Raw genomic sequence first — 18,666 nt, 5'->3', positions numbered from 1 at the left:
AGATGTAGCGACTCCTTGCTCTCTAGCCATGCAGGAGTCATGTGTCCTTTATGCTTCCTACCCTACAACTCTTTTGAAAAAGTTTTTGCCTTCTCCTCTTCCAATTAAACTACATGCTAGCTTTTCCTACAGTTGCTGGCATCTGCTCAGTAATGGGTTCAGTGCTAAGTATTCATAGTGCTAAGGTTGCCAGCTAGCTAGACATTTAAATGAGTTGGTAGCTCCATTGTGTAGTGTAGTGCATGTGTATGTGCTGTGAAGGACATTTTTACAGTTCTTCCTAAATTACTTGTTTGAGAGAGTTTATTACACAAAACATAAGAACATTTATGAAACAATTCGGACATTCCTTTGGCATGCTCAATGAGAAAGTATAAACATTCTCAGTTTACTGAACAATTTTGTTAGGGCAAAATGAAATAACTTGTCTTGAGAGATTTGCAAAGCCCATTTCATCTACTGCCACATCCCCAATACCACACTAGGTGGGAATACCAATGCTTTCTTGGAATTCCATTGCATGTGAAAAACGCTGTGAAGCTTTCTGTAAGGTAGTTTTATGTTCAGCAGCTTTCTTGGTCTGTCACAAGAGTTGAACATTTTGATGTATTAGTAGATTTTTAGATTGTGAGTCTTCAGGAAAGGGACCTAGTTTTGTGCCATGTATATGGATGGTACTGTATTAATAATAATAATTGGTACTTTGTTTTAGTTTTACTATTATTAACCATTTAAATTGCACCTTTCTGCCAAGGAGTTCAAGGCAACATGCTTGGTCCATGCCCCTCTCCATTTTATCCTCCCAACAAGGTTGGTTAGGCTAAGAGTATTACTGGCCCAGCAAGCTTCATGGCTGAGAAAGGTCTAGAATCTGTCCTAGCCCAACCACTATACCATACTGGCTGTGTACATAAGAGCTTGTTTAGTAGGGTAGTCTACATAAATAAAGTCTGATGTCCTAGAAGTCCATGATTGATGAGGCTTAGTAAACACATCCCATCTAAATTTCAGTTTTTTCTTAAAAATATACTATAGCTTGTGGGTTGTGAAAGGAAATGGATAAATCATGCATTGTGCTCGATCCAATTAAGCACAGGTACACTTCTTTAAAACTGTTTTCTACACATACACAAGAGCATGGTATGCACTCAGACAATACAAAGGGGCATTGCAGGAACCAGAGATTGATGCACACCTCCCATTGCCGATGCAGCTGTCGTCGTCCCCCCGCCCACACACACACCATGTGTCATGCAAGTCACGTGCTCTGGAGTACGTGTAACTTGCATGGTATATAGTGGGGATGGTTAGATAGGGATGTGGGTGGACCTCCTTTTCAGCCAATTCCCATTTGGATTGAAGGTGGTCAGATAATTGAGCCCTATGGGTGTCCTTAATGGGGCTGTGTCTAGTTAACTGAATCAAGCCCATTCTTTTCAATTAATAATTTCTGATACCTGTGTTTAGGCACATTATCAATTTCAGATTCTGATCTGACCTTATATCAGAATTTGTTTTAGAATCAAACTACACATGTGACCCCAACCCTTAAATAGCAGTATGGGAGAGTAATCCAGTTTGAGACTGCAATGCATAGATATTTAACTTTGCCTCTCATACCTTAGTCCTGAATAAAATAGCCCCCTTTGAAGTTGTTGACTTTAGAAGGGTTATTAGCTCCTGTTGGTGCAGGGGCTAATAGCAGCTATGGGGGTAACATTTCAACAAGACCTGCAGCTGGAGGGGAAAGGATTAAACATCACCGTACAGTCCTGATCCTGATTCTTCCCATGCCTACCACCACAGCTGCTATTTAAGTTCTGGAAAATCACACATGTAAGCCCAAACTTACATCTTTAATGTAATTTGTACTTTTATTGAAATCTGATTTTTAAAAGCGTAATATATCTAAGAAAAGCAATTTAAAAGTTGTGAGTAAAAGAAAGCCATCTATCGTAAATTTGATTTCCTGTAAGATTCACAAATTCAGAGCTGATTTATGATCTTAAGGTAAGAGACATGTATCTCACATTGCAAGCTTTAGGACACCTTCAAATCTGTGTGTTTTATTCTTTTACACGTTGTTCATCAAGACTTCCAGAAACTTTGAAATGTTAGTGTTAGTATTGCCATCTTTCCTCTTTCACTGTTTCTGTAAAATAGTGTTCTAGCAGCCTACTAACAATTTTTTGTATTAGTTTACGACTCTCACTATTAATCTTTATTTTGTATACCATTTTCTTCTCATTGGCTAGAGATATAGCCATGGCTAGATAATATTCAAGGATGTCAGATTAAGTTCTTAAAGCTGTATTGTCTTGATTTGAACATGGTAGAAGAACAGTGGTCAATAGTTTGTTCAATTCTGCCTTGAAAATAGTTACCGTATTTTACGGACTATAAGACGCTACGGACTATAAGACGCACCTTAATTTTAATCCAGTTTTTCAGAGTTTTAACATATTAAACTGTTAAAACATATAAGACGCTCCTGAATTTTGGCGGATATTTTTTGAGGAAAAAAGTGAGTCTTATAGTCCATAATATACGGTATATGGAGGCTAAGAGCCCTTTAAGGTCCTTTAAGGCAGGCAGAGAGAGCGAGAGTGCAGAAATCCTCTATAATACTGCTTTTGCAGTATATTGCAAAATAATGCGCACATTTAAAATAACAACTCTATAATACTGCTTGTAGTTGGGTTGGTCTTACTACATACTACAACTTTAAAGGGCCAGGAAAACAGGGTGGCAGGGGAGAGATTGGAGCACTTGCTACTTGATTGTTTCCCTGGGAGCAATTGCTGCTTGCCTCAGGTAAGTGGAAAATTGCATTTTGTATTAGCCAAACAATCTCATCCTTTGGACTCCAGGGAATGTGTAAGAATAAAGGTCAAAATGGTGATGCGTGTGTGTGTGTGTGCGCGCGCGCGCGCACGCACGCGTGTCCGGCAGCTCTGAGGCAGCTATTACTGTTGTGTTTGGGGAATAGAAGAATTGGCAGAATTCTTGGGAGAACAGTTGGCCATTACGGGGAAGGGAAACTAGTAATACTTCCGGCTGCCCTGTCAGCTCTCTGGTCTCAGGAAGCATTTCCAACTACCCACAGAACCTAGTCTTTCTCCTTTGCAATGCCAGGTCAGTTCAGAATAAGACAAAAATCATCCATCACTTGATCATGGATGAGGGAGCCAACCAGGCTTATATAACTGAGACTTGGCTAGAAGAGGCTAGTGGCCCAGTTTGGGCCCAGCTTCTCCCACCAGGCTACTCTGTTGTGGAGCAGGCTAGGGGAAGTGAGTGGGGTGGGGGTGGAGTGACACTGGTCCATAAGAATACTATCTCGCTTGCCAGGTCCCCAGTGAAAGAGTTGACTTATATTGAATGTTTATTCCTGAAGCTGGGAACTAGGGATAGATTGGGAGTTCTGTTGTTATACCATCCATCCCACTGCCCAACTGACTCCCTAACTAAGCTGATGGAGCTGGTCTCGGAGTCACCCAAACTTGTAGTGCTGGGGGACTTCAATATCCACTTTGGGGCTGGCTTGTCTGGCGCGGCTCAGGAGTTCATAGTGGCCATGACAACTATGCGCCTATCCCAAGTAACGTTGCCGGCCACACAGTTGATTTGGTCTTTTTTTTAGTGTGTGTGTGTGTGATCCTGTGGTTTCCCCATTGTCATGGATAGACCACTACCTGGTTTAAGGTTGGTTTTAAGCGTTGGAGGGTTTTGATGTTGGTGCTGCCAATGATTTTGTTGATTACCTGGTGGGAACCTGGAATAGGGAGCTCACCAGGAAAGTAGAAACATTCACTCCTAAGCATCCCTTCCGACCTGCTTTAAAAGTGGCCACTTGGTATACAGAGTAGTTGCAGAGTCTGAAGCAGCAAGGTAGGCGACAGGAGTGCAAATGAAGGAGAACTCGGCTCGAAATTGACAGGACACAGTATAGAGCCCATTTGAAGGTTTATGCGGAGGCGGAGCGGTGCGTACAGCAAAAAAACCAATTCTGATCTGCATCATTTCTTTTGGAGGTTCGTGTTCAGCAGAGTTGTACTGGGTTGTGAGGAGTTTAATTCAGGCTGCTTCCATTTTGAACCAGTCCCTGAAGATTCTGTTCTGCTGCAATGCTTTAAATGGGTTCTTTGTAGACATAATCTCTTGTATTCAGGCTGACTTGGACTCCACTGTTTTTGCAGAGTCTATTAAGGTGGTGTCCAGCAATCCCTCTTGCAATGTTAGATTGGATCATTCTCAGTCTGTGATGCCTGAGGACGTGGACAAGCTGCTTGGGGCGGTGTGGCCTACCATTTGTTCTCTGGATCCTTGCCCGACTTGGCTGGTTCTTTGTTGGAGATGGCCTAGTTAATATCATTAATTCATCACTGAGGGAGGGTAGGATTCCTCTTTGTTTGAAGGAGTCAATTATTAGACCACTTCTTTAAAAGCCTTCCCTAGAGCCCTCAGTGATGGATAGTTATAGGCCAATTTCCAATCTCCCATGGTTAGGCAAGGTGATTGAGAGAGTGGTGGCTAACCAGCTCCAGGCAGTTTTGGAGAAAACTGATTGTCTAGACCCATTTCAAACTGGCTGTGGAGTTGAGATGGCCTTGGTCGGCTTGATGGATGACCTTTACCAGGGAATCGACAGAGGGAGTGGTGACCCTGTTGGTTTTTTTCCTATCTCTCGGGCATATGATACCATCAACCATGGTATTCTTCTGGATCTCCTGTGGGAGTTGGGGATAGGAGGCATTGCTTTTCAGTGGCTTCACTCGTATCTCTCAGGCAGATTCCAGATGATGGAGCTTGGTGACAGTTGTTCTTCGAACAGGAGCTCCATTCTGTCACCAATGCTTTTTAACATCTACATGAAACTGCTGGGTGAGGTCATCAGGAGATTTGGTGCAGAGTGTTATCAGTATGCTGGTGACACCCAAATCTATTTCTCCTTATCATCATCAGGAAATGGCATTCATTCTCTAAATGCCTACCTACGGGCAGTAATGGGCTGGTTGAGGGATAACAAATTGAAGCTGAATCCAAGCAAGATGGAGGTGCTCATTGTGGGGGATCGGAATTTGAGGGATGAGTTAGATCTTCCTGTGCTGGTAGGGTTACACTCCCCAGAAGGAACAAGTATGCAGCTTGGGAGTGCTCTTGGATCCAGGTCTCACTCTAGTTTCTCGGGTGGCGGCTATGGCCAGGAGTGCTTTCCATCAGTTTTGAGTGATTCCTTGAAGAGAATGATCTCAAAACAGTGGTGCATCAGCTAGTAACGTCCAAGCTTGACTATTGCAATGCACTCTACGTGGGTCTGCCTTTGGAAACGTCAGTTAGTTCTAAATGCGGCAGCCAGACTGGTCTCTGAGATAACCCAGAGAGACCATATTATACCTGTTTTTAAAACAGTTGCACTGGTTGCCAATATATTTCCATGTGAAATACAAAGTGCAGGTTATTGCCTTTAAAGCCCTGAAATGCTTGGGTCTGGGCTACCTTAGAGAGCGCCTTCTTCTGTATGATCTCCATCGCATGTTGAGTCATCTGGAGAGATCAATCTCCAGTTATCACTGGCACGTCTGGTAGCGACTCGGAGCCTGGCCTTCTTTGTAGCTGCTCCTGGCCTATGGAATGCACTCCCGGCAGATAACCGTAATTTAGGCTCTTTGTTGGCCTTTAAGAGAGCCCTAAAGACTTACTTGTTTGGCCTTGCCTTCCAAAGTTTTAAAATTGTTTTAAAATATTTTAATTGCTTTTAAATGGTTCTGAATTGTTTTTATGTTATTTTGAGCAGTATGTTTCAAATGGTGTTTGTTTTTATTTTTTAAACTTGTGCACTGCCCAGAGCCTTTGGATGGGGTGGTCTAGAAATGTAATAAATAAATAAATAGGTGTTTGACTGGTGTGGCCACCAGCCATTGCTTCTTCAGAAGCAGAATTAGGAACGTCAAAACCAGGGTTGCTCATAAAATCATTAGCTAAAATGTACTGGTTTCTGTTTTCTCTTATTTTTTTAAAACCTCTAGAGTATAGTTTTTAGTCCAATTCCTTAAGGAAAGTAAGCTTATGAGATCACCCAGAATTCTGCCTGTGTGTCCCCATCAACTTCGATCATCATCTCAGGCTCTGCTCATGACAGAGATCCTGCCGGCAGGGACTAGAGACAGGCCTTTTAGGTTGTGGCCCCTTGGCTTTGGAACGCCCTCCCTGAAGAGCTTCGCCATGCTCCCTCCCTCAGTGTTTTTAAAAAACATCTTAAACACTTTTTAAAGGAGGCTTTTTAATATCATTATTTTGTTATATCTGGTAGCTTCTTTAGCTTCTTACCTTTTTATAATTTTGAGTTTTAATTTGAAGCTAATAATTGTGTTTAATCTGACTTTAAAAAATAATTATTACTTGTATCTATGTCTATGTTAATTATTACTTGTATCTATGTCTATGCTAAAGAGCCCCTGGTGGCGCAGTGGTAAAACTGCCACCCTGTAACCAGAAGGTTACAAGTTCGATCCTGACCAGGGGCTCAAGGTTGACTCAGCCTTCCATCCTTCCGAGGTCGGTAAAATGAGTATCCAGAATGTTGGGGGGCAATATGCTAAATCATTGTAAACCGCTTAGAGAGCTCCAGCTATAAAGCGGTATATAAATGTAAGTGCTATTGCTATGTTATTGTTGTAAACTGCCCCGAGCAGTATTGCACTGGAGAGGCGGGGTATAAATATTTTAAACAAACAAAGTTCGCAGTGCCTGAACCAATATGAATCAAATTTGGTACAGTTGTAGTTTGTGATGATGTAATCCACCCCAGTTCAAGATAGCAGACACGCAAACATTTGAAGCTCAAATGGGCTAATTTGTGGATCACCTAATCGATCTGAACCATTTGCTAGAGTAAAATATTTTTAGATGTGTTATTAAAATATTCTGTAGTATATATACAATCCTAGAAGTTTTATATTATATTATAAAATAACACTTATTTTGTATTTTCTTATCTATAAAATAGGCATCTTAGTTGCTTTTTTAAACCTGAATCTTTAAGTAACTGTGTTAGAATTTACAGTATCATGGGTGACATCACAGGTCAGTAAGGCTGAGGGCCCACCTGGTCAACCCCTTAACCTCCAATACCCAGTGGCACAACTTCTCCGATAGTCACACTACTGTTGCCTTCAATTTGGCACACCTCTGTCAACCTAGTGACAGAGGGTGTTCCCCAGAAGCCCTTGTGTTGTCATACGTCCTCTGGGGGATTATACCATTGTTCAGTGAGGAGGGTGGGCAAAGGAGAAACTACTGCACCAGTCTCATGGCAGCTTATCTCCTATCCTCAGAGGAGGTGAAGACTATCTTCCCTCTTCTCTGTAGTTAATTATTATCCTCCCTATTCTCTGTAAACTGGGGAAGGTGGGACTCATTGGGGGGACTCCCCAATGTAAGCTGGGAAGGGTGGGACTCAATGTAGGACTTTGCCCTAGAGCCCACTGCAACATGACACCACTGCTGGCTATACCAGTTTTACTATCTTGCTTCTTAAAATAAAAGCTTGGTCCTGGACTTGAGATGCTTTTTCTATTGAAGTATTTCGCAACTTGATTGTTTGTATATACCTAACCCCTTTGGAGGGTGTATGTGTGTGTGCATATTCTTTGAGGGGAGTGTGTGATCTCCTGGATTCTATCAGATGGATCTGCTCTGTAGATTATGATGCTGTGCTTTGTCTTGCTGCCTCAACTGCATGTTGTGTGACCTTCTGATCCTAATAGTTGTTGTTAATAATAATAATAATAATAATAATAATAATAATTCAGTTTCTATACTGCCCTTCCAAAAATGGCTCAGGGTGGTTTACAAAGAGAAATAACAAGCAAATGATTTTTTAAAATCAATTTTAAAAATGATTCATTTTTTAAAATGATCAGTTTTTCAGCTTTCCATGTGAATGAATTTTGCCTTGAACTGGATTTTTAAAAATCTGCTTTATGTTTCACACTAATTATAACCTTGTCAAATAATTCCCCTCAGATTTGATTGCATGTTACTTATCTTCATGTTGCAAATTTGAGAATGAAAGCTAGTAATTTAAAAATGTTATCTAAATAAACATTGAAATCCTTCCATTAAAATATATACTCTGGATTCCCCATGCTCAATATTCATTTTGTTCTTCAATTAAAAATTGTATTTATGATTTCATTCTTTCAATCGGGTATTTTTGTATAAGTACTTTTGTTTCTTCTCAGGAATCTGGGTAAAAATGGCCTATCTAACAGTAGCATTTTATTGGATAAATGTCCTCCTCCCAGACCACCACCACCTCCATATCCTCCCCTGCCAAAGGACAAGCTGAATCCACCTACACCTAGTATTTATGTAAGTATCAACCGAGTGGTCTTAACAAACAAGCTAATTCCTTTTGGAAGAGAAGACTAGTTTTATGTAACAAATCTATATTTATAGAAATAAAATCTGGCTATGATCCACAAAGGTCTTATAGGTGCATGCAAGAGTCTAGTAGGCTTCAGAGACTTTACTTTCATGAAGCAACCTGCTGCTTCACCTTTTCCACAACACTGCATTGCAAATTGCTTCTTACGTGCTTTCTCAAGCAGTAAGCAAGGTTATGGGGTGGGAAAGAACCAGAAACATGGCTGTAAATCAGGGATTCTCAAACTTGGGTCCTCAGGTGTTATTGGACTTCAACTCCCATAATCCCCAGCCTCAGTGGCCTTTGGTTGGGGATTATGGGAGTTGAAGTCCAATAACACCTGAGGACCCAAGTGTGAGAATCACTGCTGTACATGAAGAGAATATCGTGCTTCTCTTGGGATCATGGCCACAAGAGAATTTTTGTGTCATTTTTCAAAAGACACATGGAAGTGCAGATTTATATCACCAGAAAAACATGTTTTAACATGTAAGACTTTATGCCTCAGAAGCCATAATATGCTGTGTACCTTTTGGTTTCTGAGACTGTATGAACATTTGAGTTGCACAGTTGCTGCACAACCATACATACTCTGTAACCCTTTAATAATCATTATTATAATTTCTTAAGCACTTTTAAAATGTGCTAAGGTACACACTTCTCTGCAATTAAGGAGTACGCCTCTTGAATTACTGCACAATTGTTACGTGAGTTATGAAACTCATTTTTTGTGAGTAGCATTATCGTATACCAGCTGACATACAGACTATATGTAGTTAGTTGTTGACATCCAGTAGTGGAACAGTGCTGACATCTATCCACCTCTGTGCATGGATACAGAAGGGGGGTATTTTTGCTGATCTCCCCTTCCCCCTGTGCCTTCCGAATATATGTCTCTGAGGGTCTCACAGCCCTCAGGAAGATATTTTCAGAAGGCACAGTGGGTTTTAGAGGGAAGGGGGTAATTGGTGGAAATCACTCTCACCTTGTGTGAAGGTGTAGCATTAGTGTAAATGTCAGTACTGTTACACCAGTGCAGTGGTAGTCTAGATATCAGTCGTCATCGCCAATTTGAAAACATTCATTGATTGACACTGGCCAGCAGGTGGAGGGAAGCTTGGCAATACAATACGAATGATTATAACCAGCATTGGGCTGCTTCAGATGATACAGCCCCCGGCACATGATTATGAAGGGGATGTGTCAAGAGTGCACCTGTTGGGCTGTTCTCCAGGGATGTCCTCCCAGCACCCTCCCCGTGCATCTCTTTATTGTGTGGAGGCAGAGGACTATTCATTCCAGATAATTTTAAGTATCTGGAGAGTGTGCATAAGGGCCATTTAGATTACCAGCCTCCCCACTCCCACTATTAAAGCAAACACACACACACACACACACACTCTCTCTCTCACTCTGCAGGGACACCGGGACTTCCACTGAGGACATCCCAATGGGTACACTTTCAGCAAATCTCCTTCATAATCACATGTGTGGGGGGCAGGTGCCTTGTATAATTGGAACAGACTCATTGTGAGATTGACAGTGGGACCAACCCAATTCTGCGGTCTGTTAACATGCATAAATATTGAAAAGTTTTAAAATTATGTAGCTATGTATCTTCTATGTCTTTTAACTTCTGTAGTTGGAAAATAAGCGTGATGCTTTCTTCCCACCTTTACATCAATTTTGTACAAATCCAAACAATCCTGTTACTGTAATACGTGGCCTTGCTGGAGCTCTTAAGTTAGGTAAGTTTGGTTAAATATGTCTGGTGTGTATATATATTTTCTTTAAAAGAGAGCTTCAGAAGAGTAGGGAACTCTGATGTGCTTAGAAATTACTTGCTCTTTATCTTCGTATTTCTTTTCTGGGTAACTTGTTTTGTTCAAACTCTCAAGCTTATAATTTTTCAAACTCCAATCTCCAACAGTTCCGATTATCCCTTTTTTAAAATTTAAAATAAATCTTCACATGAAGTTGCAGTATCGATTCTCCCAATGTTGTTTCATTTGACATCCTTGAGACCAGAAAATTATGGGTTTTGAGTACAAGGGATTGAGTTGATGGGTTTTTATATGCCAGATATTTTAAGGAGGTTTGCCCAGAGAAAGTTTTTTTAGAAACATGTCCTAGTTAAGCATCATGTGCTTGAATGGATGATACATATACTGGATTATAGCAATATACTTCCTATATCTTTAAAATGCTTATTCGTGGATCCTGCTGTTCATGTAATTGCATGACATGCAGGAGGGCTGTCATTTTTTTTAAAGTATATACCTGTCTTCTAGATCTAGGACTCTTCTCTACCAAAACATTGGTAGAAACTAATAATGAACACTTAGTAGAAGTAAGGACACAGCTACTGCAACCATCGGATGAAAACTGGGACCCCACTGGAATAAAGAAAATATGGCGTTGTGAAAGCAGTAAATCTCAAACAACAATTGCTAAATATGCACAATACCAGGCCTCCTCATTCCAGGAATCATTAAGGGTAAGTAGACTATTATTATTTCTTTGATTGATTAAGATTATCAATTTAATGTTGGGTGCATATGCACATTTTAACAGCTCTGCTCCAGAGCAGTAGATTATTGAGAGATCATGGGAAATATAAATGTACAGCAGTGTTCAATCAGATCTAGCTACCAATCGTCTTCTCAAAGGTGGTCAAAGTAGCATGGATATTTAAACTGGGTTCTCCTTTTGAGATTAACAACCACAAATAGGTGTTCTATGCATGTTGCAAATTTTATTGAAAGTTAATATTTTAAGGAATTACCGTATTTTATGGACTATAAGACTCACTTTTTTCCTCGAAAAATATCCGCCAAAATTCAGGTGCGTCTTATATGTTTTAACAGTTTAGTATGTTAAAACTCTGAAAAACTGGATTAAAATTAAGGTGCGTCTTATAGTCCGTAGCGTCTTATAGTCCGTAAAATACGGTAAGTCTTGATATTCCTAATTAAAGGAATACTAATGCCAATAATGTTCTTTGAAAATGTGTGCATGAAGAAATCTTATATTTGATTATTTTATAGGAAAAATGTGATTATCACCTTGAATACTAGGTGAAGAATAACTCCACATCCTTCTGCAAGCTAACTACTGCATGTTGGACACATCATTTGATAGCTTTCTAAAATTATGTAAATTAGGTTATTTATAAATTTATTATTTATTATAAATTTATTATTTATTATTTTAAAAAATTATAAAACACTAAATTATGTAAAAATTATAAAATGCATAATTATAAAATTTTACTATTATATTTGTGATTATGTAATTGCTGTAACATCTTTAAATCCCCATAAAATCCCATTTAGGAAGATACCTCAAATTGAAACATTTTTCATTCTTTAAAAGTGTGTCAGCTTGTTTAATATTCCACAAAAACAGTACCGGGGTGTTCTGCATACGTTTGTTTTGAGTTCTAAATACTAATAGTAAACACAGTCTTCGAACATAAATTTTCCCGAAAGCTCTGAGAAAAATGAAAAACAACCTCTGCTTGGTAAAATTTGGAATTAGAAATGAAAATATGTGTGAAATATATTTTAGAAAGAAACCTTAAGTTAGTGTTCATATAAAGGAAACAAGGAAAATAGGGAAGAAAAGACATTACATCAGAACTGTCTGCTAGGAGAGCTTAGCCTGGGGTTGCATTTGGAAGAATGTGGAAGATCCTAAACATTGTTGTTCATTGTGTAGCCCACAGGCCCATGATGGACCCCCACAGATGCCAGTGGAGGCCCCTGGCTTGCCTCTTCCCCTCTTCCTCCTCCTGCCACCTCTTGTCCCCCCTCTCTCTCTCTTCTGCTACTGTGACCACTGCACTCGCTCGCTCTTGCTCCCCGCCTGCCACTGTGCACTGTCTCTCTCCCCCACTGCCTCTGCCATGGCACTTGTGTGCACACTCTCTCTCCCCTCCACCTGTTGCAATACATGCTCGCTCGCTCTCGCTCTCTCCTGTCCTAACATCACGCTCGTTCTTTCTCTTTTGTTCCCGTTCTCCTGTCACTGCACATGCTATCTCTCTCGGTGCCGCTGTGGCCACCACACTTAAGGGCACCTGCTTTTTCTCTTGCTTCCCTTTTCTTCTTTATCAGCACATGCTCTCTCTTCCTTCCAGTGCCCTAGCTGGCTCTCTCCCAACTGCTCGGCAGAACAAGCCTTAATGGCAGCTGTTCCCCACCCCCAGAACCGGCTCTCTCTGTGGCTGCAGCCCCCACTTGAAATAGTTAAGCTCACTGTGCGTTGTGAAAAAGGCAAATAGTGCTCTCAGAAGACAAATGAAATTTGGGCTGGATTGGTGGTGGGTACATTCTGAGATCTTAATAGTACTTGGTTGGGCTGATCAGGGACACAAATGGGATTTTTCTAGATTGCCAATGGTGATGGGGGAAATGGGATATCCACTGAAGATTTCCGGCTACTGTTTGGAGAAGGGAGCCAGCATTGTTTTCTCCCAGATCATTCCAACGCTGTTGGAGGGTGGGGGCTGCCAGAAGCATTAAGCCTCTCTGATTCTGAGGGCCAAAAGGTAAGAACTAGAAATATCAGAGAAAGCACCAGAATATTTTCTGGAGACTGTGATGGTGCATGGCTGGAGCCCCACTTGTATATACAAGTAGTGACTGGATAAATGTATGATAGACACAAAGAAATATTTTAAAAACATTTTGATCATTTAAAATATTATCTGTTTAAGACTTTGAATAATAAAAATACATATAGTAATCTAAATAATGGTAATTTCATATTGTATGATAACGTGCAAAAGTTGGCTGATGCTTTGGAATATTAGGTGCCTATGAGGGAAAATTTGAACTCCAAGGATAACATCTAGCAGTTTGGGGAGGAAATTTTATTACTGAACATCTCAATTATTCCTGTGGATTTGATAAATTACTATGCAAGTCAGCACCTTTCTCAACAGTGACTATTTTTGTGGACATAAGAGGAGGCAATGGCTTGCTGCACCTCCTAGTATAAGAGACTTGCATGCTTTTATCTTTGAAATATGACTGTCACATATTTGTATATATGTGTCATTTATTTGTAGTATTTGATCAGAAAACCATGTTTGAATTTTGCAGGAGGAAAATGAGAAAAAAAGTCACCATAAGGACCATTCAGATAGTGAATCAACATCTTCTGATAAGTGAGTGGATAGAACTTAAATATGCAGTTGGTTGTAAAAGGAGCTTTTTAATTACATTTGTTATTTCCAGGCCTATTCCTGTGTTTTGCCCTTATACCTTCCTGTTTAGTCTTCTCCTTGCATTCCCATCTGAAAATGTGCTTGGGTTATGGAACTCAAGAGGAGAGGAGAGCTGGTCTTGATGTAGCAAGCATGACTTGTCCCCTTAGCTAAGTAGGGTCTGCCATAGTTGCATATGAAAGGGAGACTACATGTGAGCACTGTAAGATATTCCCCTTAGGGGATGGAGCCGCTCTGGGAAGAGCATCTAGGTTCCAAGTTTCCTCCCTGGCATCTCCAAGATAGGGCTGAGAGACACTCCTGCCTGCAACCTTGGAGAAGCCGCTACCAGTCTGTGTAGACAGTACTGAGCTAGATAGACCAATGTTCTGACTCATTATATGGCAGCGTCCTAAGTTCCTAACTACTATGATTGCTGTTTCCCTTTGCTACCATATTAAGGTTCCCTTCACATGTGTTCCCAACAGCATGTGAGCTCTATCTTCTTGGTGCAATCTACACTGAAGGAGCATGTGCATAAATAATGCAGCCATGTAGATGTCCTATACATTCAATACCCTTCCAGGAAGGAGGATATTGATCATGTGAATGGAACCCAATGGATTAGTCCTCTTCATACAGCTATATGCACATGGGGGATCACAGCATGGGATTACACAATGTAGAACTGACTTCCATGCTGCTAGGAGCATGTGTGAAGGGGGCCTCAGTGAAAGGAAAAGCATTGAAGCACAACTTAATATGTACAGGTTGGACAGTAGTGTTTGTTTAGGAGAAATCCGAGACTTTTTCTTTCTGCCTAAACCCTTATTGATGAAAGTGTTTTTTCTGGCAACATCAGTTAAGAGAAAACTATTTTCTACATTTAAAATTGATCTCTGAAATTTCTGAGCTAATGTTTCCAAAACTGTATTGTAAAAGTTACCAGAGCTCACTTTTATGGCCAATGGAGATTAGGAAGAGAATTTTTGGCTGACATCCAGAATAATTCTGTGCTGACTACAGGTAGCAGCAATTTACCCTGATCTCCCATTCCCTCTGAAGTCCACTGAGCCTACTGAAAATGTTATTTATTGTTGAATTTCTATACCACATTTCATTAAAACAACCTGAAGGCGGTTCACACAAAAGTTAAAAACAAAACTACAAAAACCATACAATTAAAATATCAGCTAAAATAGAAAAATACAGATCTGATTTAAAACAAGGTTAAAAACAAGCATATTATAACCATAAAAGATACAATTCAGCAGCAATAGGAACAATCATATAAAAGTCTGGTTAAAAAGCCAAGATTTCACACGCTTTCTAAAAACTATGATGGAGACTGAGGAGTGGATGGCCACCGGGAGAGCATTCCAGAGTCTGGGGCAACGACTGAGAAGGCCCACATGCACATGAAAGCCAAGCCTCCCTCATTGTCAGCACCTGAAGCAGAGCGCCCCCCCCCCACGCAGAAGATGACCTTGTCAAGTGGGCAGCAACCTTTGGGAGCAGGTGGTCCTTCAGGTATCTGGGGCCCAAACCATTAAGGGCTTTAAAGATCAAAATCAGCACCTTGAATTGGACCCAGAAACAAATTGGCAGCCAGTGCAGCTCTTTCAAAATTGGTGTGATGTGATGCCAGCAGGCAGCTCCAGATAAAATCCTAGCTGCCACATTTTGCACTAACTGCTGAATGTTCTTCAAGGGCAACCCTGCGTAGAGTGTGTTAGAGTAATCCAGCCATGACATGACTAAAGGCATGCATAATTGTGGCCAGATCTGCCTTCTTAAGAAAGTGGCACAGCTAGCACACTAGGCGAAAAAGGAACCCTGGGACACCACCTCGACCTGAGTTTCCAAAAGCAGAGCCGGGTCCAACAATAACCCCAAACTGCATAGGTTCCTCTTTCAAGGGGATTGCAACCACATCCAGAACCAGTAGAATCTCCTCAATCTGATTGGCTCTCCTACTGACCAACAGTACCTCGGTCTTGTCTGGATTAAATCTCAGTTTTTTAGCCCACATCCAACCCATCCCTGCTTCCAACCCCCAATTCATTTCACCCACTGCCTCCCTAGGATCAGATGACAAGGAGAGATAGAGCTGAGTGTTGTCTGCATATTGCTGACAACTAAGTCTAAGTCCCCAGACAACCTCTCCCAGCATTTTCATGTAGAAGTTAAACAGCCTGGGGGAGAAAACTGAACCCTGTTGACCTCAGAATCCAATGGTCACAGAGCCGAGCAGTATTCCACCAGCACCACCTTCTAGACCCCCCCCCAAGACCGAAGCCACTCCAAAGCAGCACCTCCAATTCCTATACTTGAGAGGTGGTCCAGAGGGATACCATGGTCAATGGTATAGAATGCCACTGAGAGGTCCAGCAGAACCAACAGAAATGCACTCCCCCTCTATCTCCCGGCATTGGTAATCCACGAAAGTGACCAAGGCAGTTTCAGTCCCATATCCGGAGTGGAAGCCAGATTGCATTCTGTGCATTCAGAAAATTAGAATTTGACCTAATCCAAATTTCACAATATCGAATTCGGATTCTATGGGCTCTGGTGATATGAATCAATCCTTGATTTTTGGTAATTTTTGAAAAATTTCTTTTAAAATTTTGAAATCTGGTTTGTTTCAAGCCCGAATTTTTACAAAGGGTTCTTAATCTGAAGCCCCTCGTTACAACATGATTCCAATCGCAGGTAGAGGGAAAATGACATTCCTTTGATTTTTATATTAATTTTTTAAATCCCCATTGCAGGAACACGTAGACCTTTTTAAAAGGGATTAAAAGAGGCTCGAAGGGAAAGTGAAAATCATTTCTAACCACAAAAACAAATGTTCAAAGTACTTTCACCTGCTGACTGTGTGCTTCTGCAAAGGGAAAGACAAAAATTAATATAAAATCAAAAGAATGTCTTTGATCTGGATCGTGATCTGTTGAGATCCCTAAGAAATTGGTACTGCACCTGCGCAAGATCCTCATGGGTAGAATGCTGCACATCCTCAAAATTAATATAAAATCATAGGAATGTCATTGTTCCTCCACATGGGGGCGTGATGATGGTCCTAGGGAGGGCTTCAGATTCAGATTTTATTTTATTTTTTAAGTTCTGGTTTGAAATAAAGCCAGGTTCTACCATTTTTAACAAAAATTTCAAAAATTCACCAAAAATTGGGAATGACTCGTAGCTTTGAAAAAAATGCATAGTCCTGCCAATGTGGACTTCAGGTGTGGCAGACTTCATAACTCTATGCTCATCCATTCTGGAAATATAAATGGGGGGGGGGGGGACAAAAGGGGCATGCTGAAGGCAAAGGGCAGATTTCTCCACATGCTGGTGGAATGATGGTCCAAGGGGGATCTTCAGATTCAGAACCTTTTGTAAAGTTCTGGCTTGAAATAAGCCAGATTTCACATTTTAAACCATTTTTAACAAAAATTCCAAAAATCCACCCAAAAGCTTCTGATTGACCAGTTCTCTTCAAATTCACTACAGGGGGCCCCTGATCTCCTTCCCCAAATGCGTGGAAAGTTTAAAAACTCTAGGACCAACCAGAGATTGTTTTTCCAGTTTCTCTCATTGACCATGGAGGCGGGGGGGATGGAAACCAGATTTCAGATTCAAATTCGAAATCTGATATTGTCAAATTTGGATCAGGTCAAATCTGAATTTTTTTAATGCACATAGGCCTAATATAGAGATGTGCATGAAATGTGATTTGGATGCCGAATTGCAGCACATCGCTTTAACACGCAGGGAATATACATCCCTTTAACATGGAGAATCCCTTTAGCATGGAGAAGAGTAGGTCCATACCTGTTACTTCACTGCTTGCTTCCACTTGCTTAATCACTACCCCCCCACCGACAGACCCAGCTATCATTGCGTGCTAGCATTGTGCAGGGACAGCTGGGTGAAAGCACTGCCAGTGCATGATGATAGCTGGGATGTGAGGCACCGCGATTAAGGAAGTGGTGGTGAGCAGTGGAGGAGCAGGTATGGACCTTCCCTTCTCCGTGTTAAAGGGGATGTGTAAGTCCTCTGTGCTAAAGGGATGTGCTTACAATTCGGCATCCAAATCACATTTTGTTCACTTCCCTAGCCCAAGAGCTGGTTTTTAGTTATTTTTCCATTAACCTCTATGGGGGAAAATACTATTCCATTTTGCAAATTCCAAAGTATTTCCTAAATTAATTCCCACTTTACCGATCTGATTTTTACTGATTTGGGGCAGACTTGCACAGACCTAACGACTATCAGGTCTAGTAGCTTCTTAAATAGGTGTATATGGGCCAGATTCAGATGAACTTGAAACCGGAGGGAATCTCCAGTTTCGCTAGCCAAATGTCTGGACCCGGGGAACTGGAGTTAAAAGAAAAAATGTACCTGCAGTTTCCCTCCCCTAACTCCATTTGTCACCTTGTTTGCAGTGAGTTATGCCACCGTAAACTATTTTGACGGCGCCTTCATTACATCTGGATCAGGAGTGCAGTTAGACTTTCCCTCAAACCGGAGTTGAGAGAGAAAGCTCCTCCATTACTCCAGCTTCTGTTGGCTGCACAGGCTGTCCTTCAGAAAAGAAGGAAGCTTGCCTCTTTAGTCATGCTGACTGTGGTCAGCGAGACTGCATTAGGTCAGAACACAGACAGCAGAGCGGGGGGAAGGGATGCGGAATCACAGTAGGTCTCTGACTCATAAGTTGACAGTTACATAGGTTTTAAACATACACAGGCTATAAACTGACATTTTAACAAGCTTTTTAAGAACCTTGATTAAAATATAATTCTTTGTTCTTTAGAACTTTTATGTCCTACTCTTCAGGTAAATCCACTTAGGATGGCTTACAACAATTAATAAAATATAAAAATAATGGCTGAAAATGGCTGCAATCCTTAGACAGGTTTTCAGGAGGCACTGTGGGCTTCAAAGGGAAGGGGAGAATGTTAAAAATCTCCTCTCCCCTGTAGCACCAGCACATTAGTCTGGATTTCAGCCAGTAAACACAACA

At 41.0% G+C, this 18,666-nt stretch overlaps 1 protein-coding gene and 1 long non-coding RNA gene across 11 annotated transcripts in view; one reads left to right on the top strand and one right to left on the bottom strand.

Moving 5' to 3' along the window:
- LOC128349014 (uncharacterized) overlaps positions 1–18,280 on the bottom strand; it is a 33,845-nt gene extending 15,565 nt beyond the window's left edge. For 2 of the 3 annotated variants that reach the window (XR_008318494.1, XR_008318492.1), the window contains exon 1: positions 18,078–18,280. This is a non-coding gene — a long non-coding RNA (uncharacterized LOC128349014). Of the gene's footprint in view, positions 1–18,044 lie in introns of all 3 variants that reach the window. The other variant, XR_008318493.1, reaches the window with a different exon arrangement.
- KDM6A (lysine demethylase 6A) overlaps positions 1–18,666 on the top strand; it is a 255,888-nt gene that overhangs the window by 177,896 nt on the left and 59,326 nt on the right. For 7 of the 8 annotated variants that reach the window (XM_053304859.1, XM_053304862.1, XM_053304861.1 and 4 more), the window contains 4 exons: positions 8,247–8,376; positions 10,074–10,179; positions 10,723–10,928; positions 13,540–13,604. In XM_053304859.1, coding sequence (XP_053160834.1) covers positions 8,247–8,376; positions 10,074–10,179; positions 10,723–10,928; positions 13,540–13,604 — 507 coding nt within the window. Of the gene's footprint in view, positions 1–8,246; positions 8,377–10,073; positions 10,180–10,722; positions 10,929–12,824; positions 12,984–13,539; positions 13,605–18,666 lie in introns of all 8 variants that reach the window. The other variant, XM_053304864.1, reaches the window with a different exon arrangement.

Source organism: Hemicordylus capensis, chromosome 3, assembly GCF_027244095.1.
Source record: "Hemicordylus capensis ecotype Gifberg chromosome 3, rHemCap1.1.pri, whole genome shotgun sequence".
NCBI lineage: Eukaryota > Metazoa > Chordata > Lepidosauria > Squamata > Cordylidae > Hemicordylus > Hemicordylus capensis.
Note: the sequence above shows the minus strand (reverse complement) of the source record. Positions and strands in the feature narration are given on the sequence as shown.